Source organism: Strix aluco, chromosome 1 (genome assembly GCF_031877795.1).
Source record: "Strix aluco isolate bStrAlu1 chromosome 1, bStrAlu1.hap1, whole genome shotgun sequence".
In the NCBI taxonomy this organism is placed as follows: Eukaryota; Metazoa; Chordata; class Aves; order Strigiformes; family Strigidae; genus Strix; species Strix aluco.
In genome coordinates, this window is record NC_133931.1 from 92,108,486 (window position 1) to 92,132,148 (window position 23,663).

The following is a 23,663-nucleotide window of genomic DNA, read 5'->3' on the forward strand; positions in this document are numbered from 1 at the left end:
CAGGACACACACCCACTAACAGTGGCCTTGAATTGAGGAGGTGTCTCTCTCTAAGTTCTGAAAGCAGGTGATAGAGAGGAGAAGTAGGAATAAATGAAGGAACATGCGCATTAATACAAGAAGAGGATGTAGAGAAGAAAAGGGAGGCGCAAACATTTCTACATTTCCAAAACTGTTCATTGCCTCACAGACCACCACAGATCCTGACTGAAGACAGATCTTAACTCTTCTCTCTCTCAGGATTTCAGGTAGTGTAAATATTCATATCAAAATCACTAGCTTTATTTCATAAGTCTTAAAAATGCACATTAAATTCTTTGGAACTGAGTGGTTTAATTATGGCATAAAAGTCACCCAGGGGAAAGGAGTGCTCTTTTTTTTGTACAAAGTGTAGCCCTTAGGAAAACCCTGGGTCAAGGCACGGTGGTCAGAATGCAAGCCCAGGTTGGCCAAAACCTACACAGCCTGGGAGGGCAGAAAGTTTCCTCCCCTGTAGGAAGGGTGGCTTAATCACCAGGCTACCAGTCAATTTAGGATCAGAGGGCTGAGAACAGGCTGCAGGAGATAATACACTCCTACTGATTCTGGAACTGAACGTACAAACCAGCACGACTCTGTGGCACAGTGTTTTGAATACTCAGCATGAGGTGTATTGGTTCAAGCCTCTGCTTTATAAATATCAAATAACTACTGGATCAGGCATCCAGACTTTCCTTCCCAGATGACTGACGTGGCTAGTAGACCAGTGAACCTCACAGAAACACACACATGTTCTCTCTCTCAAGCCTAAGAAATGCTTGATTGCTGCATGTAGATTCAGTTCAGGTACTCTCTGGGAACAGGAGATGGAGATGTGGGTTTGAAATTCTTCAGGCAAAAATGTTCAGCTCAGCCCTGTTCCCTAGATACGCTCTGGGAGTATCAGCATCTCCAGGCACAGCAGTAAAAGATATCTGATTTGTAGTTTCTAAAAATGCTTAGGTATGAGCTAGGCTGCAGGGCATTCACCTCTGAAGCACTCCTGAGAAGGCTTTGAAGCGGTTGTGGAGCCCTGGAAAGCTTTGAAATCAAAACTCAAGAATCCCCGTGGCTCCGGGCATCTCTAACACTGCATGGCATCTGGCTTTAAGGATTGTAGCTTTTGATTTAAGCATGTAAATTGTGGGTGACGATAGACTTAAATGTCCAGTTGCAGTTGTTGATCTAGTGCTTAACCTTTCACCTGATGCCATCTTACACTGACTTTAGTACATGTTTTAGTAATCCTTATACTGCTCAAGACAATGAAAATTTCTGAATTTATCCTAATATTTGTCAACAGTATTGGACTGATCTAAAACATGCTAATAGGAAGCACAGGTTTGTTCTGGATCCACATATGGAAAATCAGTTTAATCGTGGGGTTGGTTTTTTTTGTTTGCTTTAATTTTGTTTTGTAAAAACAGAAGAAGAAGCATGAATTCACCATGGTTTTTTCAGCAGCAAATAATAGCACAAGAAGTTTAAAGAAACAGGAAAAAGCTTAAAGCAGCACAGTGAGAAATGATTCTGTTTCATCCCTCAGAATTTAAGAATAATTCTATGAGACATAAGTAAATGAGTTTTTGAAATAAGTTTGGTCTGTGAAAACATTTCCAGCTAAAATTGTGCTCATCTAATGAAGAATTAAAAAAAAGCTGAGGCCATTGAGGAAATAAAGTGGGGAAGGGAGAAATAATGCAGGTCTTAAAAACAGACCTACTAGCTGACTGTCTTGGTCTCTGTGCAGTATTTTACCCATTACAGGGACACCCTCACACCGTATCTGAGAGGCTGCAGGCAATCTCCCACTAGCAGCTTTGTATTTTTTAAAAGAAGTGAAGAAGTAGTCATCACCTCTCTCTGACACTCATTTATCTCAGGCTGTATCAATGGAGTCTCTCTCAGTGTCAACCAACAGCTTTACTCTGGACCTTTACAAAAAGCTGAATGAAGCTTCCAAAGACCAAAACATTTTCTTTTCTCCTTGGAGTATTGCAACTGCTCTCGCCATGGTCTACCTGGGTGCAAAAGGTGACACTGCGACCCAGATGGCTGAGGTAAGCTCTGAAATTAGCAGTATATCACTTTACAGATGGTTCCCACATAAATTGCGTTATTCTTCTGTCTATGGGGAACAGAAAGGAACAACATGGGAGAACAGTGACCTGCTATAATGTTGGTACAGGAAACAACCCCACTCACGCTGGCGGCAGTCCTGCAGGTCACTGTTCTTCCACTTTATTTCCAAGATCTCCCTGCTCTGCATTGCCTCTAGATTTAGCTTACACTTACATTTCCCAGAGCATTGCAAGTGGTCTGCCAGGGGAAAGTTATTGACATTAGAGAGTACTGCTGGTCTTTCTCAGAACTCCACCTTCCATTTTAATTGCCCTTTGAACAGAATAAGTCACCTGATATAGTGCTCAAATAGCAATGAAGAGACAACTTTACTAATAAAATTCATAGGGAGCTAAGATACGCTAGAAAAAGGAAACCCCAGCTGGTTCTGGAATCAGTTTATCTGCCCTCTCATACTGCATACCGAAGTTAGTAAGCTCTCCTGAATGCTTGTTTGGCTGCACAGGAGCAGCACAAAAACCTTTGCTTGTGACACAGTTAGTCCATAAATAAGGTAATCCTCCTATGAACAACGGAGACATGCTAGTACTGAAAATGTGATTTCATTTATGCCCACTTTTGCAGAACTTTGCAATTTTTGTACTCTTTGAGGTTATACGCATTTACTTAAAACACATTAAATGTAGTTTTACATTTCTGTACCAGTAGTAAGACTTGGAAGTGCACTATGCTCTTTGTTGTGTTTGGTCATGATCTGAAAATAAATTCCATGCAGCTAAATATAAACTGACCATTTATCTAAATAAATTCATGTTTGAACCATAATACTGATCTATTATTAAGCAGTAAATGTGACTAAAATTTATATAGCAATGGTACAGTTATAGAGACTAAATCGAGAGTAAGGTCTTGTCCTCAATAACTTTAATAGACTCTCATTGAGCATGACTGGTGAATTACTGTAGAAAACTAACATCCTTTCATAACCCTTGGACATATTTATCTTCAAAAAACAAGCCACTTTTATGAACATTTATCATCATCACAGGTTCTTCATTTTAACCAGACTGCAGAAGAAGAAGGTTCATCTGAGACAACAAGGCCTTCTCTGGGGACACCAAAGAAAAGAAAGATGGTATTTATTACAAGAAAAGACTCAGAGAAAAAAATCTCCAAGAAATGGATAGTTCATCACAAATACTGCTTTAGCCTTCTAACATTTGCTTGTCTTCAATCTGTATCTACTGTCTCACTTCAGTAAAAACTACCTATAGAAAGAGAAAAAGTGAACAAGCAGATAACATTACCATAAAACTCATGAACTCAGGCCTTCAAAAGCAGAACTGAGACATTAGCAGCATTTTTATTAGCCCTAATACTGTGCTACTTGGTTTTAGCTGGTCTATGGCAATATCAACAAATCAATTGTGCTAATGTGCTTAGGACAATTCTATCTCTTATCAGCTTCAGGGTTTTTTTTTTTCTGTAGTGAAAAACAACTACTGCATTCCCACCTGACTCCCAGTCTTACCCAGTAAACTCCCTTCCACCTTTCTCATGCAAGGGCACATCAGTCAAACAAAATTCTCCTTTAAGCTAACGTGTGCTGATTCACCCTTGTTCATCAGCTCCCCAGAGACTTGCCACCAGGAGGAATTGCCCAGATGTTTTTCATCAAATAAACTCCCTGAGCAATGAAAGGCTTGTAAACTCAAACAAGCCATGTTTCTTTAGCACAGAAACTAAAAGAAAGCTCGAAGAAACTAGATTAGACAAACTGGAAATAAAAGCGGGGAGGAGGTTATAACATTCTCTCCCTAGATGGTGGGGGATGAATCTTCAAGATGCATCATTACATCCACATTCATTTTAGCAACTCACTGATTTTCCGAGTTGTAACAAAGTCTGCCTAATCTGGTCCTTCAGACATTTCCCTCCATTCAGTCTGTTTCCAACTCCTTGCAGAACCCAATGTCTCCTATCCTGAGTCCTCCAGCTACCAAATTGTTTCCCAGGTGTCCTTCCTAGCAGCCGAATGTCTCAGCATGAGTGAGAAAAGACTAGAGCAAGAAATGCCACCTGACCAACCTTAGGACAACTCACCATGAGTCAGTGGCCCAGACTCTCAGTGTCTCACATGCAGGGCATGGTATATGCCATGGAGGAGGAGACTGTACCCAAGCAGCTGGAGGGGAGCAGCTGACAGGTAGCAGCTGACAGGTAACAGCTTATTCCTCCATTAGTGAAGAAACAGCTGGCAAGGAACATCACACTCCCTAAAACCATCAACATCGACCAGGACAAACTCCCTCCAAAATCCAAACAGCAACAGCAAAATTCATATGAAAACAGAGAAAATCTGATCAGTTGGTAAGTCCATGCCCTGGTATTAGTGTCTGTCAGAACAGTGCACCTCCTCAAAAGCCACAAGGCTGCCCTGATGGGCCCTTGTGACACTGAAAATTAAGTCTGGCCATGACTGAAATAAGGAGATTCAACTTCCTGGGTGCACCATCAGCTGATGTCCTCAAAGGCCTACACAGCACTGCAGAAACAGATCATTGTCCTACAGACAGAAAACAATTTGTTCAGTTATACATAGTACTGCAAATATGCAACATACACAGAAAAGAGCTCCATCCCCTGAAATTCCTTTTTAATTAAAACAACCTGGGCATTTTAAATAACCACAGCAGGTGCAACACTTCAGAGAGAAAACAATTATTGTATATTAATTGGTGTCTCTTTCCAAGGATCCTGGGCACAAGCAAGCTGAAAACACCCACTCTGGCTTCAAAGAGCTCCTGTCTACCATCAACAAACCCAGCAGCACCTACTTGCTGAAGAGCGCCAACCGGCTGTATGAGGAAAAGACCTACCCATTACTGCCCGTGAGTTGAACGTTTTTACTTAAGAATATTTTGACATTAAGAGGGATTGACAACAAAGATGATAAAATTTTCCAGATGATAGCACTGTGGTTTCAGTGAGAGCATGAGGACAGCTGTATGGGGCCAGCCTTCCACAGACAAGATTTGTCCCCAACAGCAGTCAACAGTTCAGGAAGCGTACGGGAACAAGGCATGCTGTGTAGTAATGCTTTGCCAGAATTTGCTCTGGTCACCACGCAATCTGTAGCTCAGGGACTTCCTGAACCAGAGGGCATGTCTACTTAATAGACCTTGATGAGCCATTATTTCATGAATTTGCAGACTTGTCTTTGGAGTCTACCACAACCCTCAGCAGCAGGAGTTCCACAGCTGAACTAATCACTGTGGGAAGCGTCCATGTTTCTTGAGCCTGCTACTTGTTAGCATCATTATTGGGTTTTTTTTTTCCCCTCTAAAGAACACTTCTCCATATCTTTGGTCATCCTCGTTCCCTGTCTCTGTATCTTCTATACTCTAGCACTTCTGAGACTTCAGATGCCAGAGCTGCATAGAGAACTCAGTGGGCACACCATAGCTTTATACAGTGGCATTCTGATATTCTCTCTTTTGTTCCCTACTCCTTTCTTTGTAACTCTTAAAATTGTATTTGCCTTTTTGGATGCTATTGGGCAGATTTTTTTCATGCAGCTGTACATCACAGCTTCAACACTTCATTCCTGAACAGTAATAGTCACTCTCTGTAGCGTACTCTTCACTGGATTGTTTATAAATATTTTAAAATACATATTTTAGTGTAAATATTTAGACCTGTATTTTATAGAATAAATATTTTAGCACAGATCCCACATATCCCTGTGGTAGTCCACTAGTAATAACCCCTTACTGTGAACATTATTTCCTCCTACTCTTGGTTTCTAGTTGTTTAAACAAACAAGACCTATCTGTGTAGCTCCATGGATGCTCAGCCTTTGGTGAGAAGTCTTATGATATGCCTTTTGGTAATCCAAATAGACTGTAATGGCTCAACCTTCTTACTCATGTGCTTCCTAACACCTTCAAAAAATTCCAGCTGCTTTCTGATTTAGGATTTCCTATTACAAAATGCTGTTGACACTCCTCCAATTCGTCATGTTTACCTATACACCCTATATGGACTCATGAGTTTGTAATTACCTGTACCTTTGAAATCTTTTTTTTAAAACTGACGTTGTATTAATCATCTTACAATTTGTTGGAAGGTGGTTTTAAATGAGATTACTGTTCTTTGGAGTTTGTTCTGATCTCTTGAGTAATTAGTAATTTGTCCTTCTGAATGCTTATTGCTCATTTTCTTCATAATCCCATGTACCTATGCTTTACAGAGAATCTAGAGAATTTTCTGCCGGGAATCTCCATGAACTGTTTCACTGCAGACAAGATTGCAAATGTTAATTCTGCTTTTCTGCCATGACTTTATTCTACCAGAACATTCCCTTTATACCTGATCCTCTATTGTCCTCACAAACTCTTGACAGGTTCCTCACCTCTGAAGCAAACTAAAAGCCTTGTTTCAACTTCATATGAGACTATTCCCTTTTGTACTGAACTCTACATCCTACAGCAGGAAAAAAGTATTTAAAATTATATAAAATGTAATTTTAAGAAATTTTTAAAAATTGTGAAGAATGTTTGTTTCATGGGATATTTAAAAATTACAAATTTGTACTTTGGATTTCAAACAAAATTTGAAGTATCAGTTTCCTTGAGACTGAAGTTTGATCACTCCTTACTTAATATTTAGCATAGAATGTATCAGATCTTATTTTAAAGGCTATCCCATTTCAAACAAATTACATTTTCTTCAATTATGTATTACCAGACTGTATAATCTGTTGAAGCGATTATTTCTAACATTTTATAACTCACAGTTAACTAAATAAGCATACATTTTACAATTCTCTTTCAGAAATTCTTAAAGCTCATTACGAGCTATTACAATGCAAAGCCACAAGCTGTAAACTTTAAGTCAGCTGCAGAACAAGCCAGAGCACTGATCAATTTGTGGGTTGAAAATGAAACTGAGAGTAAGTAGCACTGTGATAGCTTTTTTCTTGTCCCACTTTCAAATCATTTGTATTTCCACATTTATTGCTCTTGCAGCCAAGGATCCATAAAAACTGGAAACTCAGGGGAGTTGATGAGCAAAGTGCAGTTAAACAGCTTGAAGAATGCCTCTCTCCAAACCTAACTGTTGCTCCTTACAAGGTCTTTCCCTTGATTCTTCATGCCATACCCTCTTCTGAATTACTGCTGTTCAGAGGGAGGCACAGGTAGATACTGAGTGGCTCCACTCTGATTAGTGAGGGTTTTACTTTGGCATTCTTCAGGTGCTTGCAAGCAACTCCACAGAACACCCAAGTTATTCCACTTTACCTGCTTTCCAATGCCATTTACTAGCAAAATGACAATATATTTTTTTAAAAAAGATTTATACTTCAAAAGCCATTTTTACCATATGTACACCTTGAAAAATATACAGTAAGAAAACCTCCCAAATGCAAACACTTTTGCTACACAGGTAGGCACAGAGAAGGCACAGTTAAAATTGAAGAGTTACACAGTCACACTGGAATAACAGTCCTATTTGTCTGATTTTGAAGGGAAAATACAAGATCTGCTGCCTGCAGGATCTCTCAATTCTCGCACTGTGTTGGTCTTAGTAAATGCCATTTATTTCAAAGGAAACTGGGAAAAGAAGTTTTTGGAGAAAAATACTTCTGAGATGCCCTTCAGACTGAGCAAGGTAAATTCCTTGTCTATATGCCTATTGTCATATGTTAGTATGTCTATTACTGAACAGCTAGAAACCTCTAAATATTTCACCTGCATTCCATATGCCACTGCAACACTACTCACAGCTGGGCACACAGTATAAAATCAGTGGTATAAACTCAGTGAGAACAGCAACTGTGAAAGTAAGTCAGTATTATCTTATTTATGCATATCCATGAGAATAGGATTTTCACTTTAATTAATAGCTCTTTGATATCAAAACACTTGAGAACACCACGTAGCTTAAGGACAAGAGGAAATTGCCCTAAGACCAAGGTCCCATTTTCAAAAGGAACTGAGTTGCTTTTGAGAGCAGTACTTACATACTACGTCTCTTTCCTGCTTTTGAGACACAGTCTATACCCTGAGTTCAAGGAAACTGAACCGGCTGTTCTTTCCTCACGCACCCTGCGTGTTGCATAAAACCTCAGAGGGAATTTTCATGGGGGTTTGTTATTTTAGCTGAGTGTGTGAGGATGATGTGTTCAGTATACACTGAGGGCATGTTACTGAGCTAACAGTGTTTAAACGATCACGCGCTGACGATTCACAATAGCTGACTGCATGCATATTTTTGGACTGTGTCAAAGGCAAGCAAAACTATTTGTCAATGGAAGCATGTATCTTGTTTGCACTTGTAATCTATACGTCAAACACCTTTTGTATGCCAGGCAATGTGAAGCAATTGTGTTGATGATGTGACTGTGTATCCCAAACCTACTATGCTACATGTGTGGTTTTAGGATCTGTCATGGTACATGGTTGTGGTGGGTTGACCCTGGCTGGGCTCCAGGTGCCCACCAAGCCTCTCTGTCACTTCCCATTCTCAACAGGACAGGGGGAGAAAATCAGGGCAAAAAGCTCATCAGTCAAGATAAGGACAGGGAGATCATTTACCAATTACCATCACGGGCAAAACAGACTCAAACTTAGGAAATTAATTTAATTTATTGCCAATTAATCAGAGTAGGTTAATGAAAAATAAGACCAAATATAAAACACCTTCCTCCCACCCCTCCCCAGGCTCAACTTCACTCCCAGCTCTTCCACCTATCCCCCAAAGCAGTGAAGGTAGATGGGGAATGGGAGTTGCAGTCAGTTCATCACACATTGTCTCTGCTGCTCCTTCCTTCTCACACTCTTCCCCTGCTCCAGTGTGGGGTCCCACCCATGGGATACAGTCCTTCACGTCCACTGAGGGTCCTTCCCATGGGCTGCAGTTCTTCAAGAACTGCTCCAGCATGGGTCCCTTCCACGGGATGCAGTCCTTCAGGAACAGACTGCTCCAGGGTGGGTCCCCCACGGGGTCACAGGTCCTGCCAGAAAACCTGCTCCAGCGTGGGCCCCTCTCCATGGGGTCACAGGTGCTGCCAGGAGCCTGCTCCAGTGTGGGCTCACCATGGGTTGCAGCTTCCTTCAGGGCACATCCACCTGTTCCAGCATGGGGTCCTCCACGGGCTGCAGGGTGGGTATCTGCCTCACCATGGTCTTCACCAGAGGCTACAGGGGAATCTCTGCTCCGGTGCCTGGAGCACCTCCTCCGTTTTCCTCCTCGCTGACCTTGGTGCCTGCAGAGTTGTTTCTCTCACGTTTTTTCACTCCTCTCTCCCAGCTGCTGTTGCACAGAGGTTTTTACCCCTCATTAAATATGTTATCACAGAGGTGCTACTAACAGCACTGACCAGCTCAGCATTGGCCAGCGGTGGGTCCATCTTGAAGCTGACTGGAACTGGCTCCGCCTGACATGGAGGCAGCTTCTGATGTCTCCTCATACAAATCATCCCTGCAGCCCCCCCACTATCAAAATCCTGCCATGTGAACCCAAAACACTGGTGCATAGAGAGGGTTTAATTCACAGGGTACCTGACAGCAAAGTCTGCAAAGAGAGAAACTTTTGCACTAAAATGTAAGAATGCGAAAGGAGAGAGTGGATATAGTAGTAAAAGCTCTGTGAGCATAATACAGCATAGGATTTCAGAAAGCTGTGGGGTAATCCAATTCCATTTGGTAATCCAGTCCTCCATGGTTTGGGGAAGAGGAAAAGCCAGCACAGGTCACAGAAAATATGGTTCAGAAGCAAAGTGAGACAATCAGTATAGCTTGGAAGGATAAAATAGGCAAAAGAGTTGATGGCATCCAGGGGAAGAAAGTCCACATATCTTCCTCTCAATCAAGGCCCTCACTCCAAAAATGTAACCTGTGGGAGAAAACATGAAATACTTACAGTAGTTACTTGATTATCAAAGCTAACTCCTTTAATTTAAAATGAGAAATGTATTACACGTGATTCAGTCAGCAGGTAGATAGCATATGTGTCTATGCTGATTTTTTTGTAAAGATCCCAATGACTTTGAAAAGGGGGTGTATGTGACACTGCCCAAAGAAAAGGGTCCTGAGTATCCAAATGCAGCTGAGTTTTGAACTTGTTTAGAAATTTTTTCTTTCAGCTCAATGAAGCAAGTAAACTTTATAATCCATTTTAAGGAATGAAATAACACTATTTTTTATACTGAATTTTTTCACAGACCAAGACTAAACCAGTACAGATGATGTTTCTGAGAGATGCATTTTTGATATTCCATGAAACAACCACAAAATTCAAAATCATTGAGCTGCCATATGTGGAAAATGAACTCAGCATGTTTGTTCTCCTACCAGATGACATCAGTGGTAACACTAATGGTCTGGAGCAGGTAAAAATGATCTACCATTACATCACGTACACTACAAGACAGTAACAGAAACAGATGAAACGAATGAGGACAAACGAGCTTCAAAATCACAGTAGAATAGGTTCTGACGTGTGCATACTCTGTTTCAAAAATTGTAACACCATGATTTCTCAGTTTATGATTCAGGGCATCTGATAACATTGCAAACATGGTATTTTACTTAGGGATACATCTTAAAAACAATGTCCACCCAACTGTCTTAGCCTATTTTTATCCTCTTTTCTATTGCCAGAATAGCACAAGGAAAGCAAGGACCAAGTCTGAATCACTATGCCCTAGAGTTATCTTCTCCTGAGGGCTGTATTAATTCATTTTTATATCATTTGCAGTCCAGATTTGCACCTGATACTTTGTGGTGAGGTTTCTCAAAGTAAGTGCTGACTATCCTGACCCAGAAGGTATCAACAGCCACTCAGGACCATGCCAGGATCAGTTTCAGATCCTAAATAGATCAGGGAAAACATATTTTTATTTGTACCGGAGGTTCCATGCATTCCACTTATTTACCACTACTAAGAGAAAAGTTATCCATACACACACATAGTAAATGCCTATTAATATCGTAATGAGTCACACATTGCAAAAAAGCAATATTCTTCACACCACAAAAAAAAAAATTAACTACTCTGAGGGTTCAGGTCTATATCTCACCACCTTGAAGAAAATAAATAGGAGTATAAGTCACTCGGCACTTTGCAGGATCATGCCCTATGAATATGGCACACATTCCATCTGTACCCACGGCTGGTAGCTGGGCTTTGTTTTACATGTTCTTGATGAGCCTTAAGACACTGCTGTGTGTGCATGTCTTGTCTCTGTGCCTCACATTCCAACTATTTTATTCCTCAACTCTTTGCAGGTGGAAAGAGAGCTGACCTATGAAAAATTGGCTGAATGGACCAAATCGGCCAATATGATGAAAGCTGAAGTGGATCTGTACCTGCCCAAGTTGAAGCTGGAAGAGAATTATGACCTTAAATCCACTTTGAGCAGCATGGGGATACGAAATGCTTTTGACCCAGTTCAGGCTGATTTCAGAGGGATGTCTGTGAAGAAGGATCTTTACATCTCAAAAGTTGTTCACAAAGCTTTTGTGGAGGTCAATGAAGAAGGCACTGAGGCAGCAGCTGCTACAGCTGTCCTGGCGCTGAGATCAAAAGCACCAAAAATGACTTTTAAAGCTGACCACCCCTTTCTCTTCTTCATCAGACACAACAAATCACAAACCATCCTGTTCTTTGGCAGACTCTGCTCACCCTAGTTAGTTATTCCTTGCCCTGCAGAACAGGAGGTTGCTTGCCAGCACGGAGGCAAACAGCAAAATCTGAAGCCTCTGCTGCAACTGGGGGGAGCCGAACCTGAACCCTTTCTCCATCAGACCAAACACCCCAGGGCCTGAGGCACAGTTCCTCCTATGCCTCCCTCCTACTCTGAAGAGACAACCATGGCAGTGTTAAGGGGAGTGCATGATGCCTTGCATCCACAGAGCAATCCTGGTTGTCATTCAGACCAGGCCATCAAGGGTAGCTCTGTCCTAACCACTATTAGCTATGGCATATCTAGCCCTTCCCTTCACAGCAGTGTGTCCAAAAGTATGCTAACACAGCCCCTCTCCTCACCCTCATCACTAGAGCCCCTGATCCAGGTGTGGTTTTAGCACTTACTCCCAGCCTGCAGTTAGACCCAGCTCCTATTTAGCCCTTGATTAGGTCCTTGCATTACAGATGGAAGCAAGACCCTCCTTACCCCAGGCCCCAGCCATCCCTTTGCCTTCCTTCCGCATCCCCGCTGTAAATTTTCATCAGCTCCCAATTTAACCTCAAATTAGCTTCACATGCCACTCCACAGATTCCCTTAAATAAATAAATAAATATATCTATAAGAGCTATTTGCCTCATGCAGACCCTCACGTATGTGAGGAAGGGTCAAGCCTACATGGTCTCTGGCTACAGCAACAGATCACTTCGGTTCAAAACAACTCCTGCTTCAAGAATAATTAATAATAATCTCTCATGGACTAGGGGTGTTTTCTGTCAGCTCTACCACGAGAGGGAGGCAGAGGTGGAAAATCACAGGCTGTGGCGAGGCGAGGCCTGCAGAGATATTAAGCGGGGGGGCGCTCCGGGCGGCAACCATTTTGTGCGCAGGGGCTACGTTGCCTCCCCGTTCGGGGCCGAGCTGCCGCCCTTCCTCACCCGGCAATGCTTCCGGGGAAAGGGAAGGGCCTCGGGACGAGGGCAGCGCGGCGCCCGGCTGGGTGAGTGCGACGGCTCCGCTGGCCTGGAGATGTTTTTTTTCTACGGGAAGCTTGTTCTTGTGGTTTTTGGTTTGGTTATTTTTTCTTTCTTTCTTTTTTTTTTTCCTTTCTCTAAAGAAGTAGAGGCTTCACGGCGTTGGTGGTGTTATTTTTTTTCGTGACGTGGTGTCTGCTGCTTCTCAGCTGCAGTCGCAGCGGTGTGTAGCGGAACGCTTTTTATGTGTAGGAGTGACGGGGGAACCACGGAAGTATTGAGTTTTAACGTCTCTTACGGTGCTAAATCCAGCGCCGGAGCAGTGGAGCGTCATTTCGCCCTGGGAAGTGCCAGACCCTCTGGCTTCTTGTGCCTGAGCGGGGAGGGGCAGAGTCGGCGGTGGGCAGTGGCGGGGCTGTGTCACCCCCCGTGTCCCACCGCCTGCCCCCGGAGAGGCGCCATGTAAAGAGTCGTTAACTGGAGCTGTCAGCGATCTTACCCTGCAGATGTTTTAACATCACTCCTAACTCTCCAAATCCTAAATGCCTTTTTGCCACAAGAAAACTTGCTTCGGTTCAGAGGGTGAGAACAGGGATGTCCGTGCCGCAGACGCGGCTTTCTCTGTGGAGGTGGACACCGCCTGATGCTCATCGCCCTGAGTTCCCCGCCCCCGGCTGTGTTTGAAACAGTCGGCCTGGGACTCCTCCAAGGCACCTGACACGAGTGGAGGCATCCGCATGTACCGGGCGCTAATCCATATTGTAGTCTCGGTGGGGTGTGTCTCTTGGGCTGCAGGCTGGAGGAGAGCTGCACCCTGCTCTGGCCAGGTTCCCCTGTGGCAGAAACGGTAGTTGGGAGAGACACTGCGGCGTGTATCTGCTGTTTAATCTAGATACAGCCTTTCTGTTCACAAAGACTGTCCTAAAGCATAGGTGTCTACTGCTGAGGATATAGGCTTCAAATTCATGGTGGTAGGAACACACGGGGTCAGGGCATCCAGAAAGCTCCACAGGAGTGCCTCACTTCTGGCCCGCAGAGCCCACGGGGAGACCAGAGTGAGGAATGAGCTGCTGTCAGCAAACCCTCTGATCACTGAGGATTTTGAAGCAAACAGTTTACAGCTGACTGACAAATACGTGCTTGTATCATGTGTTTTTTGTTCTTTAAAGTGCAGTTACTGTGCATCATCTCCAAAACTGCTCTGATGAGAAGGGTATCTATTGGTAGTTATGTTACTATTCCTGAGCTGCAGAGAAGGCATGGATAACTATAGATGTAACTCCTAGCCTTGTGTCCCCCCTGTTGAAATCTTACTTACAGTTTGGTTAAATGCACTGATTTTCATATAGACAAATAGTGTGAGTTGCGTCCTTTTGTCTGTAAATTATTGCCTATCATGGAAGCCCTACAAAAATTTTCTAGATAATAACTGCTTCTGCTGTTACTATTCTTGTGCATTTTGACATCCAGGTCAAAAAACCTTATTGCTAGCAAACTGCAGGTATTAGGACAGCAGGAAAAATCTGGTCTTCACTGTAAGCAACATGAACTGAAAATGCCAAGTGCCTTCTACTTATGTGGTAAAGTACATGTAGTTAAATTACTCATTTCAGATAGAATTGGAGGATTGTTTCCATCTAAGCTTGCTTTTTTATTTTTTTAGTTATGGGAGAGAAGAAACAGGAGAAAAGTTGCTACTGTTTACAGCAAAGCCACTAATAAGAAATTTTCTTAGGTGGAAGATTGTGCATGCAGAAACTTGTTCTTTCCACCTATCTGAGATAATGAATCAGTAGTATGAATTAGGTGTTGGTTTTGTATTTTGTAGCAACGTATCAACACTAGGCACTGCCTTAAGGGAGGAACAAAACACATAAACTTTTACCACCAGCAGATCTCTTATGATGTCTGATGATACTTATCTGTAGTTAACTCAGCATTCTAGTATTTATTGCTCCTTTTATAAGCGTGTGGTTTAATCTCAGGTTAGTTAAGTACCTACCCAGCTGATGTATGTAGACTATGACAAGGCACCAAGTTGCACATGTTGAAGTGTGCATGTACCATAAAGTTATCTATAAGCAGATTTTTTTATTGTGTGTGTTTCCGTGTTGCAGGCAGTAAAATGGAACTGAAATGGACTTTGATTTTTTCTTTGTACTACAGCAGGAAATTACAGTAATCTGTCATGCTGACCAGGTAACTTTTTTTTCTTTTTTAATCTTGTAGGTCAAGTCATTCTGCTGAGTTCTACCAGACTGACTGTTAGGTTTAAAACACAGCGTACACACGTATAAGTAAGCTGAAGGTAATACTGAAGATATACAAACTTAGAGAAGGTAAGAGTTTATAATTCTGCCATTCTGATGCCTAATGTTTTGCGCTGGTTTTCCTAGAAGGGCAAATAATTGTCTTTGTGAAGTCAAAAGAGAATTGTTTTAATAAGTCCTAAACAAAATACTGTTGTATTTGATCATGTCAAAAGTAGTAATACCCAATGAAGAGTCTAGTGACACTGGTGGGAATTGCTGTCTCTGTTACGGCTATGGGATTGAAATACAAAGGCAAAGAATAAATCCATAAAGTAACTCAAGTGTCTAGTATGGGATTTAAGGTGCTTGTTCCAGCAAATCAGTTTATCTGTGAATTGATAATCTTCCAACCTAATTATGACATTTGTTGCATAGTTTGTACTGGGAAATGTAAAAGACAGAAATAACTTTTCAGTTTGTATTCAAATAAATTTGAGCCATTCTTGTTCTGTGTTTTATTTCCCAGGCTCTGAACCATGGACAGCCTCTGCGCATCAAGTACCACTTTTGCACTTGATCTCTTAAGAAAGCTGTGTGAGAACAAAAGCAGGCAGAATCTGTTCTTTTCTCCTTTTAGTATTTCTTCTGCTTTGTCTATGATTTTACTGGGTTCAAAAGGTAACACTGAAGCCCAAATAGCAAAGGTATGTCTAAATAAACTTAGTGTATTGAATTTGATGGGACTATATGAACAACAAACCTATATATTGTAGTCTGTGACCTGCACTTATGCTAAACTATATTGTCATTCTGGTCTCAGAGAGCAGAGGTCTTCCTTTGATATGTATGTAAGCAGTACCTGGTTTTGTTTTTATAGGGGGAGCTTCCTTTTGTATGAAATTGAGAGGTTCCTGGTTTTTGTTGTGTGGGGTTTTTGTTTTTTTGAGACTGAGATCTTTCTTCAATATGTCATTAAGAGATACCTGCAATTTTTTTGTAGGTTTGGTGAATCTCTGACTACATAAAATATTTTCTTCTACTATCTTCTTTGGGCTTAATGTCAGACTATACATGTTTTGAAAATGTAGCCAGGCAGATTAAAAAAAAAAAAAAAAATTAAAAATCCAGCCTGCATGCACGTCAAAATGGTAGCTGCACCTTGGCTTAACTTTTTTAAACTTGCTTAGGTGGCAAATATCACTTGGCGTATTTTTTACATGTGCAGTATTAAATGCATGATCAGTCATTTTTGTTTGCCTCTTTTGTGAAGTGGAAGAGGAGTATAAACACACTTCATTGTTGTTTAAATCTATAAAAGTTTATCCAAAATTATATTATTGCCGTACTCTGAGATATTCAGAAACTGCCTGGATATAGTCCTGGGCTACTGGCTGCAGATTGCCCTGCCTGAGAACAGGGGTTGTACCAGATGACCTCCAGAAGTTCCTTCCAGCCTCAACTATTCTGTGATCCTTGGATGCTTGGCTTGAGTGAAGGAAACTAAATACTGCCGACTTTTCTACTCCCTGATTTATTACTTGTACAGCATCTGGCTGGGTGCGTCATATGTGACTTGCATGATAAACTCCAGATGGGAAGTGTGATGAAAAATCTTTTGGCTTCAAGTCACAGATTTTAAACCCAGAAGTAATTTTTAAAAAAATAAAGTTGTGCTGAAGCAACTGTGTTTAAAGGAGGCATGGACTCCGCTGAGGATGTTTGTCTTTCTACAGGTGCTTTTTCTGAACAAAGCTGAGGATGCTCACAATGGGTATCAGTCACTTCTCTCTGAAATTAATGATCCAAACACCAAATATATACTGAGAACTGCTAACCGACTTTATGGAGAAAAGACATTTGAATTTCTCTCGGTAAGTAACCATTAAATTTGTGGCATTTTTTTAGTGTAATGTACTTGCCACCTATTTCCTTTGGAGTTCAAAGGCAGGCTTTGGATTTTACTTTCCAGATTTTCTAGGCTGAGACCTACCAATACAATAGATTATGCCAGAGCCTGGTATCTGAACTTGGTGGAGAGGGAAGCTCCTTTAGCTGACCTGTGATCTGAATGCACAACTGGTGCAAAGCACTATAAAATCCATCAGACTCTAAATCTTCAGAGTTCCATGATCCATTTATATTTTTGGCTGTGGGACAAATAGTTGACATATCTCTTTTCTCTGCATCATGTGTAAAGATGATGAAAAAAGAACTGTTATTGCTCTTCAGCATGGGCAGTATTTTGTAGGTTTTCTGTTATGTAAGTCATCCAAAGGTTGTACTGAGAGGAGTACGTGACTTTTAAGATTTTCCTTATCAGAAGATCTAAATAAGGATAATAGGTATTGTTACACACGTTCCTGTAAGTGCTTCCCTAGAATAAAGAAGATGTAAGGCTTTATTATTTTTTCTTTCCCCCGGGAGTGATTTACAGTGATTCTTTCTATGAAGAATGCTAGCGTTTCATTTGTCTAGTAGATAAAAATTACATGGACTGTACTCTAAAACTTTGCATCTGTGTAATAAAGATCTAACTACATTAAATCAGAGAGAAGGTATGTTTTTTCCTCTCTAAAAAAAAAAAAGATTTACCCTCTAAACTAAAAGTTTTCTATTAGTCTGGGAAGTTTAACAATGAAATTTATGTAGAGAGAAGCTTACAAAATCATATGTTCTCTCAGGGAAGCAAAAAAAAAAAAAAACCACAAACCCAAACCCAAAACTAGCCACATAATTTCTTGATTAAGTTATGGAGAACTTTGTAGCATAGTAAACAAGCCATTTGACTTAACAACATCCAGTGGACAATTCTTAGTTCAAATAGGTGGTATAAGACCTAATAGGAATGTATCAGACAAAACTAATGGCTCTATATGAAGCTGAGGAAGGAAAGCAGGCAGTCTTTCTTGGTGTATATAAGAATCATCTGTGTCTGAGAGTAAAATATATTGCTGAAAAGCTGTTCTCAATGTCCATGTTAGTCTTTTATAGAGTCAAGTCAGAAATTCTACCAGGCTGGACTAGAACAGACTGACTTCATGCATGCTTGGGAGGATTCCAGAAAACAAATAAATGGCTGGGTAGAGGAAAGGACTGAAGGTGAGTGTTTTGCAAAATGCCCTGTTGTATTTAATGGCTGCCAGGGCTTGGGTAAACAGCTATTTCAAGATGTAATATTGTGAATTAAAAAACCCAAACATTGAGCTCTTGCTCTGGTACATAATTCTCCTATCTGTTGTGTATTAATTACAGAGTAAATACTATATTAGATAATAATTAGATAAATGTCAAACTGTTAAAAAATGGGTTTTTTTCTATGTATCATAAAGGTAAAATTCAGAACCTGTTGGCAGAGGGGATTGTCAGTTCACTGACCAGACTTGTGCTGGTGAATGCCATCTATTTCAAAGGCAACTGGGAAAAGCAGTTCAACAAAGAGAGGACAGCAGAAATGCCATTTCAGATTAACAAGGTACGATGTGCTAAAATGCTGACAATACACTGTTACTCAAGTACTCTGAAATGAATACATTTAACAAAATCGTTCAAGCAGGGTTATCTTGGGCAAGCTGTATGAAATTCCTTATACCCCCTTCCTTTAATATAAACACTCTCTTTGTTTAGTTTCTCTTGTTTCACATAATTACTAGAAACTTTAATATAACAATTAAGTATTTCTTTTGTTCTGTCTCTTCTTTTTTCCTTTTACCCTTCTTGTTTGTTTGACAGAGGTAGCCCTCTACATAGTTACAGAACTTAGAGCTGAAGAGACAAAAACAGTTGAGTGAAGCTGTCAGGCTATTTGAGAGTTGTGAACAATTGTTAGTGAACTTGATTATTTCAGCATAAAACTGATGTGAGTAAGAAAATAAATTTTCCTTTAGGTTGTAGGCAGAAAAGAGCACTTATGTGCAGAAACTTCTGAATGTAAATCTTCAGTCAGTGCTTTTTTTTTTTCCTGCATTTCTACCACTGAACTGATCCAAAATAAATGTGGGAAAAAAAAAAATCGCCTTTGAAGACCTCCATGCTATACTTTCTTGCTTTTAGAAGAGATCAGTGCTATTGAAGAAGACTCGGCTACTATCATTAGCAGGCCATGGCTGCCCCTCAGGATCACCTCAAACTCTGTGTATGCCTCCAGATGTTATTAACAAGAACTTGTAACGTGACTTCCTTAACCCACCTGCTTAAAACAAACATGCAAAATTGAAGCCATCATGCCTGACTTCAAACCGTGAGCTATATCCAAGAATGCTTGAAACTGCTAGTACCACTATTTACACAGGGACTGTTACTGCTTACACCATACTACCTACTACAGCACTTCAAAAACCGCTGGACTGACTTGGTTCCTGACACCTTGCTGTCTCACTGTTGAAACATGTTGAAAAAGCTCGCAGAGTATTCGGGTACACTGTTCCATTTTCTTTTCCTTCCACCAGTGCAAACCTAGGGCCAGGTTTTAAAATGCAACACTAACAGCATGTAGTGCTGCTGAATAATCTGCCTTTTAACTTGTGATGGAATGTTGTGTAGTGCTACCACACATGGAAGGTTTGGCATCAGTTCCCTAGAGAGATGTCACACAAAGCTCAAGTTTACAGATTTGCTCTTTCCTTTCTCTCCTGAGGAGAGGCAAATTCAGTGATGTTTCTGTACTGGATACTGTGCCATGGTGAGCTCATGACCCAAATCTTAATGTTTCTGGAATAAGGCCCACTCTAGCTCTGAGATTACGTTTTCCTTTGTAAATATAGAGTATATATTTTTAAAAAAAAAATATTAAGAGTCTTTGGGTTCCAGATAACTACTGGAGAAAGCTGTAAGATATAAGGTTAGGGCATGTTGCCTTGGCTCACCCAAGGAACTCACTTTTAGATATGCAAACAACTGCAAATCTCTTTTCTTGTAAAACTAAATGGCTTAAGTTTGTATTTGCATGATTGCAGCTCATGCTGCAGAAGCGTGTGAGTAGGCTCAAATGAGCAATTGGAAATTCCACGTGTAACCTGAAGATTTAAGCTAGTTATTGTACAATCTGTCCAGTAACAAAGAGTTACTTTAACATCCCAGGAGCTTTTCCAGCATCCTGTGGCTATTTCTGTGACTCTTGCACTTCGTATGACTCACTGGATGACTTTTTACATGCTGTGTGGCCTTTTCTTTGCTTATCCATCCTCTTCATGTGTCCCTGCTGCTGCAAAATAATTCCTGCTGTATCCTCTGTGGGCGTTGTTTTGATGGGCTTTAAAAACAAAAAAACCTACTTGCATGGTTATGTCATGAAGGTGAGGGAGAAAGCAATGGAACTCTTAACTGAAAAGGAGGAAAATAGTGATGTCAGGAATAGTAGCTGATGCTCCATGTGAAAAGGGAAGGAGATAGAGGAGAATAAAATTGAGAAGAAAAATCTTTCCCCTCCTTACTTTTCATGTGACTTTTAAGAATTCAAAATAATGCTCTTGCTTTCTTGGCATTTTTAGTATCATTTTAAAATATTTTCATTCCTCTTTGTTATGGCACTTGGAGCCACATGGACTAAAAATGAAAATACCTACATTGAAATTACTTTGTATTCATTTAAAGCAAGGAACACAAGCCCTGATTTTTTACCAGCTCTATTTAGTGCTTGTCACTAGTTCTTAAGTGAGCAAATATGTGTCCTTGCCTCTTTGCCTTAAAGACACTTCGCAGACATTTCCACATTAAAAATTAAATCTCGGGGGTCCTTACTTCTTACCTCTTGCTTTACAAAAGACAGTGGTGGAGCTGTACTCTATGGTGTATTTAGTTCTCTTTAGTCAAATTCTAAAAAGCCTTGAGTAACTGGATGCCTGCTTTGTATTTCGAGACCAGCATACTACCTCAGTACTATTGACATCTCTTTATTTTTAGAAAGAGACCAAACCTGTGCAGATGATGTTCAAGAAGGATAGATTTAACATGACCTATATTGGGGACTTCCAGACTAAAATCCTTGAGCTCCCTTATGTTGGTAATGAACTCAGCATGATCATCCTGCTCCCCGATGCAATCCAGGACGGATCCACTGGCTTGGAGAGCGTAAGTTGTTGAGCTAAATGCAAAGACAGTCTGTATCCTTCCAGGGAAGAAGGTTTGATATTGCCTATAGACCTGCAGTTCAGTTCCACGCCTATTATGTCACTGGTGCTCAGCACCAGCTGAAATGTCCTCCACCTCCCTGCCCCCACAGGGACTGGCAGGCCTTGTGTCACTACTGGTCAAGCTGTGTGCTGCCCCATTAGCCAGAGGCTCTGGAAGACGACCCAGCCCTCCTCAGGAGTGGAGGTTAGCTGTGGTTATGGTGAAGGCCTAGTGTGGTGAGCACCATATGTGGCGAGGGGGGATTTCGGGGGGAGCTCTTAGGAAGTCCTGTAGCTTGTCCCATAGATCTTCTGTTCTGAACAGCTGAGAGATTGTCTCTGACCCACCACCTGGAAGCAGGCTCATGGAAAAGTGTAGGATTTCTTCTTTTGTGGAGATGTGATACAAGTTTTGGCTATTTCATGCTCTGGACAAGGTATTTATTAATATGGTTTTCTGACACTGACTGCAAAGGGTGTTGTGAGCTGACTTTTTCATCAGCCTGTCAACCTGAAGGAGGACCCTTTGGTTAAGAGGCAGAAGAACTGGGTTCAGTTTCTTTATGACCTTGTCATCAATTCAGCAGTGTCCTTGCTTCCCATATGTAAAAATGTAAAAAACCCCTCAGTCTAACATGCTTTATAAAAATAAACTTTACGTAGAAGGGACTGATCCTTATTGTATCTACCAAAAAGCATATGGGATCGATCTTAGCTGGGGCCGTAGTGTCTAGTGAGAAGTATCCTGGGAAAAAGACGCATGTTATGCACTATGTAAACAAACACAGTAATCACTACTTTTGTCTGCGTAAAACTGACTCTCATTTTAATTATGTAACTTTTGGGTTTTTCTTTAGCTGGAAAGGGAGCTTACGTATGAGAAGCTGATCGATTGGATCAATCCTGAAATGATGGACTGTACAGAGGTGAGGGTGTCTTTACCCAGGTTTAAACTGGAAGAAGATTATGATCTGAAACCCCTTCTGAGAAGCATGGGGATGCCTGATGCGTTTGACTTAGGGAAGGCAGATTTCTCCGGAATCTCAGCCGGCACTGAGCTGGTGCTCTCTGAAGTGGTTCACAAGTCCTTTGTGGAAGTCAATGAAGAAGGCACTGAAGCGGCAGCTGCCACCGCAGCAGTGATGATGATGCGCTGTGCACTGATCGTTCCAGAATTCACTGCAGATCATCCCTTCCTCTTCTTCATCCGGCACAACAAAACTTCCAGCATTTTGTTCTGTGGCAGATTTTGCTCTCCCTAAAAAGGAGATGTCTTGGCAAAAGAGCCACCATTACACAGTAACTTTGTTTCCTTAGAATAGGGCTACTCTTTTTGCACTAACTGTCTCTTTCAGCTGTGCCTGAATCCACTTCTGTGGCCTGCATCTCAGGCTTGGATAGAGCAACAGCTGCTTAGACATACACAGCAACTGCCATTTAAAACAACTCTTGCCCTGTGCACCAGAGTGCAGAGGTCTCTGACTTCTTGCTGACAGAAGAACCATCCCACTTGCTCAGTGAATACTTCCTCTGTCCTTGCCGCTCCCCTTGCAGCTTCACTTTTTGTGGCCATCAGGCAGCGAGTCAGGCAGCGACATCTCATAGGAAAAGAAGAATTTTGTTTCTGAGGTTGCTGGAGTACATCTTTAGCTCCCCTCCCCCTCTTTCCACCCATCCTCAGTTCTCTTTTTTTTTTTTTTTTTTTTTTTTCCTTCCCCCCCAGACTTACCTGTTTAATGTTTTGATACATTCCCTAGAGGTTAAAGGAGTCTTTGTCGGCCTGTTCTGAGTCTTGCGAAGCATCCTGACTAGGCAGGATTTTTTGGATAATACCTGGACAAGCACTTAGGCAAGAATGGGAATAAAAGTATGTCTTTGCAGCAGATGTCTTTACAGGGTATTTGTGGGGTGAGAGTTGATTGCTGTTTTATCAGCACAGGACACCTGGGTTTATTACCCATCATCTAGTTCTAGTCCTTCAACAAAGAATGTAAGGGAAAAGCATATGGTGCCTATGCAGTATTTAAATGACAAAGCTTTAACTTTTTGCTATTGTTTATGTATTTTTCCTATTCATAGTTTCTTAAACAGTTTAACTGAATAATACCAAAGATGTAGCTGAAATAGCTTTCTAATACAGTGTTTTGCTGTTTGTTTCTGAAATAATAAAATAACTGTAAATGCTGTAGGACTCCGTTTCTCTTTTTCAAGCGTAAATTATGCATATTTTTTTTATCTGTAGTATGAGGAAAACAATTATTTCTTGATAGATTACAACGAACTTCTATGTAGATAGTTGGGAATTCGTTGTTAAAGATGGAATTTTTTTGGAATAGTGCATACCTGAGGTGCTGACTTGGGTGGCCGTGCAGTTTGGGGTTGGCCTTGCAAGGATTTGTGGCAAAGAGCCTTTACAGCAGCGGGGTCTGGGGCCATGCGCTGGTGTCTGGGCAGGACTGGGGTGCTACCTCTTGGCCTTGTGGGCGACTCCCCCTCGAGGTCGGTGGTCACCGTCCGGATGGAGCTCGATGGCCCTGCG

The 23,663-nt window shown here is 41.3% G+C and overlaps 1 protein-coding gene across 1 annotated transcript; it reads left to right on the forward strand.

Annotated features, from left to right (window-relative positions):
- Positions 1–147: 147 nt before the first annotated feature.
- Positions 148–23,309, forward strand: LOC141928773 (uncharacterized). Its single transcript, XM_074837873.1, has 16 exons — positions 148–248; positions 1,902–2,078; positions 3,149–3,235; positions 4,854–4,991; positions 6,937–7,054; positions 7,631–7,773; positions 10,328–10,495; positions 11,394–11,794; positions 12,572–12,791; positions 13,078–13,227; positions 15,551–15,721; positions 16,751–16,888; positions 17,999–18,116; positions 18,347–18,489; positions 20,916–21,083; positions 21,982–23,309. The coding sequence occupies exons 2-16, from the start codon at positions 1,911–1,913 to the stop codon at positions 22,384–22,386; spliced, it is 2,736 nt and encodes a 911-aa protein (XP_074693974.1). The 5' UTR covers positions 148–248; positions 1,902–1,910; the 3' UTR covers positions 22,387–23,309.
- The last annotated feature ends 354 nt before the right edge of the window (positions 23,310–23,663 follow it).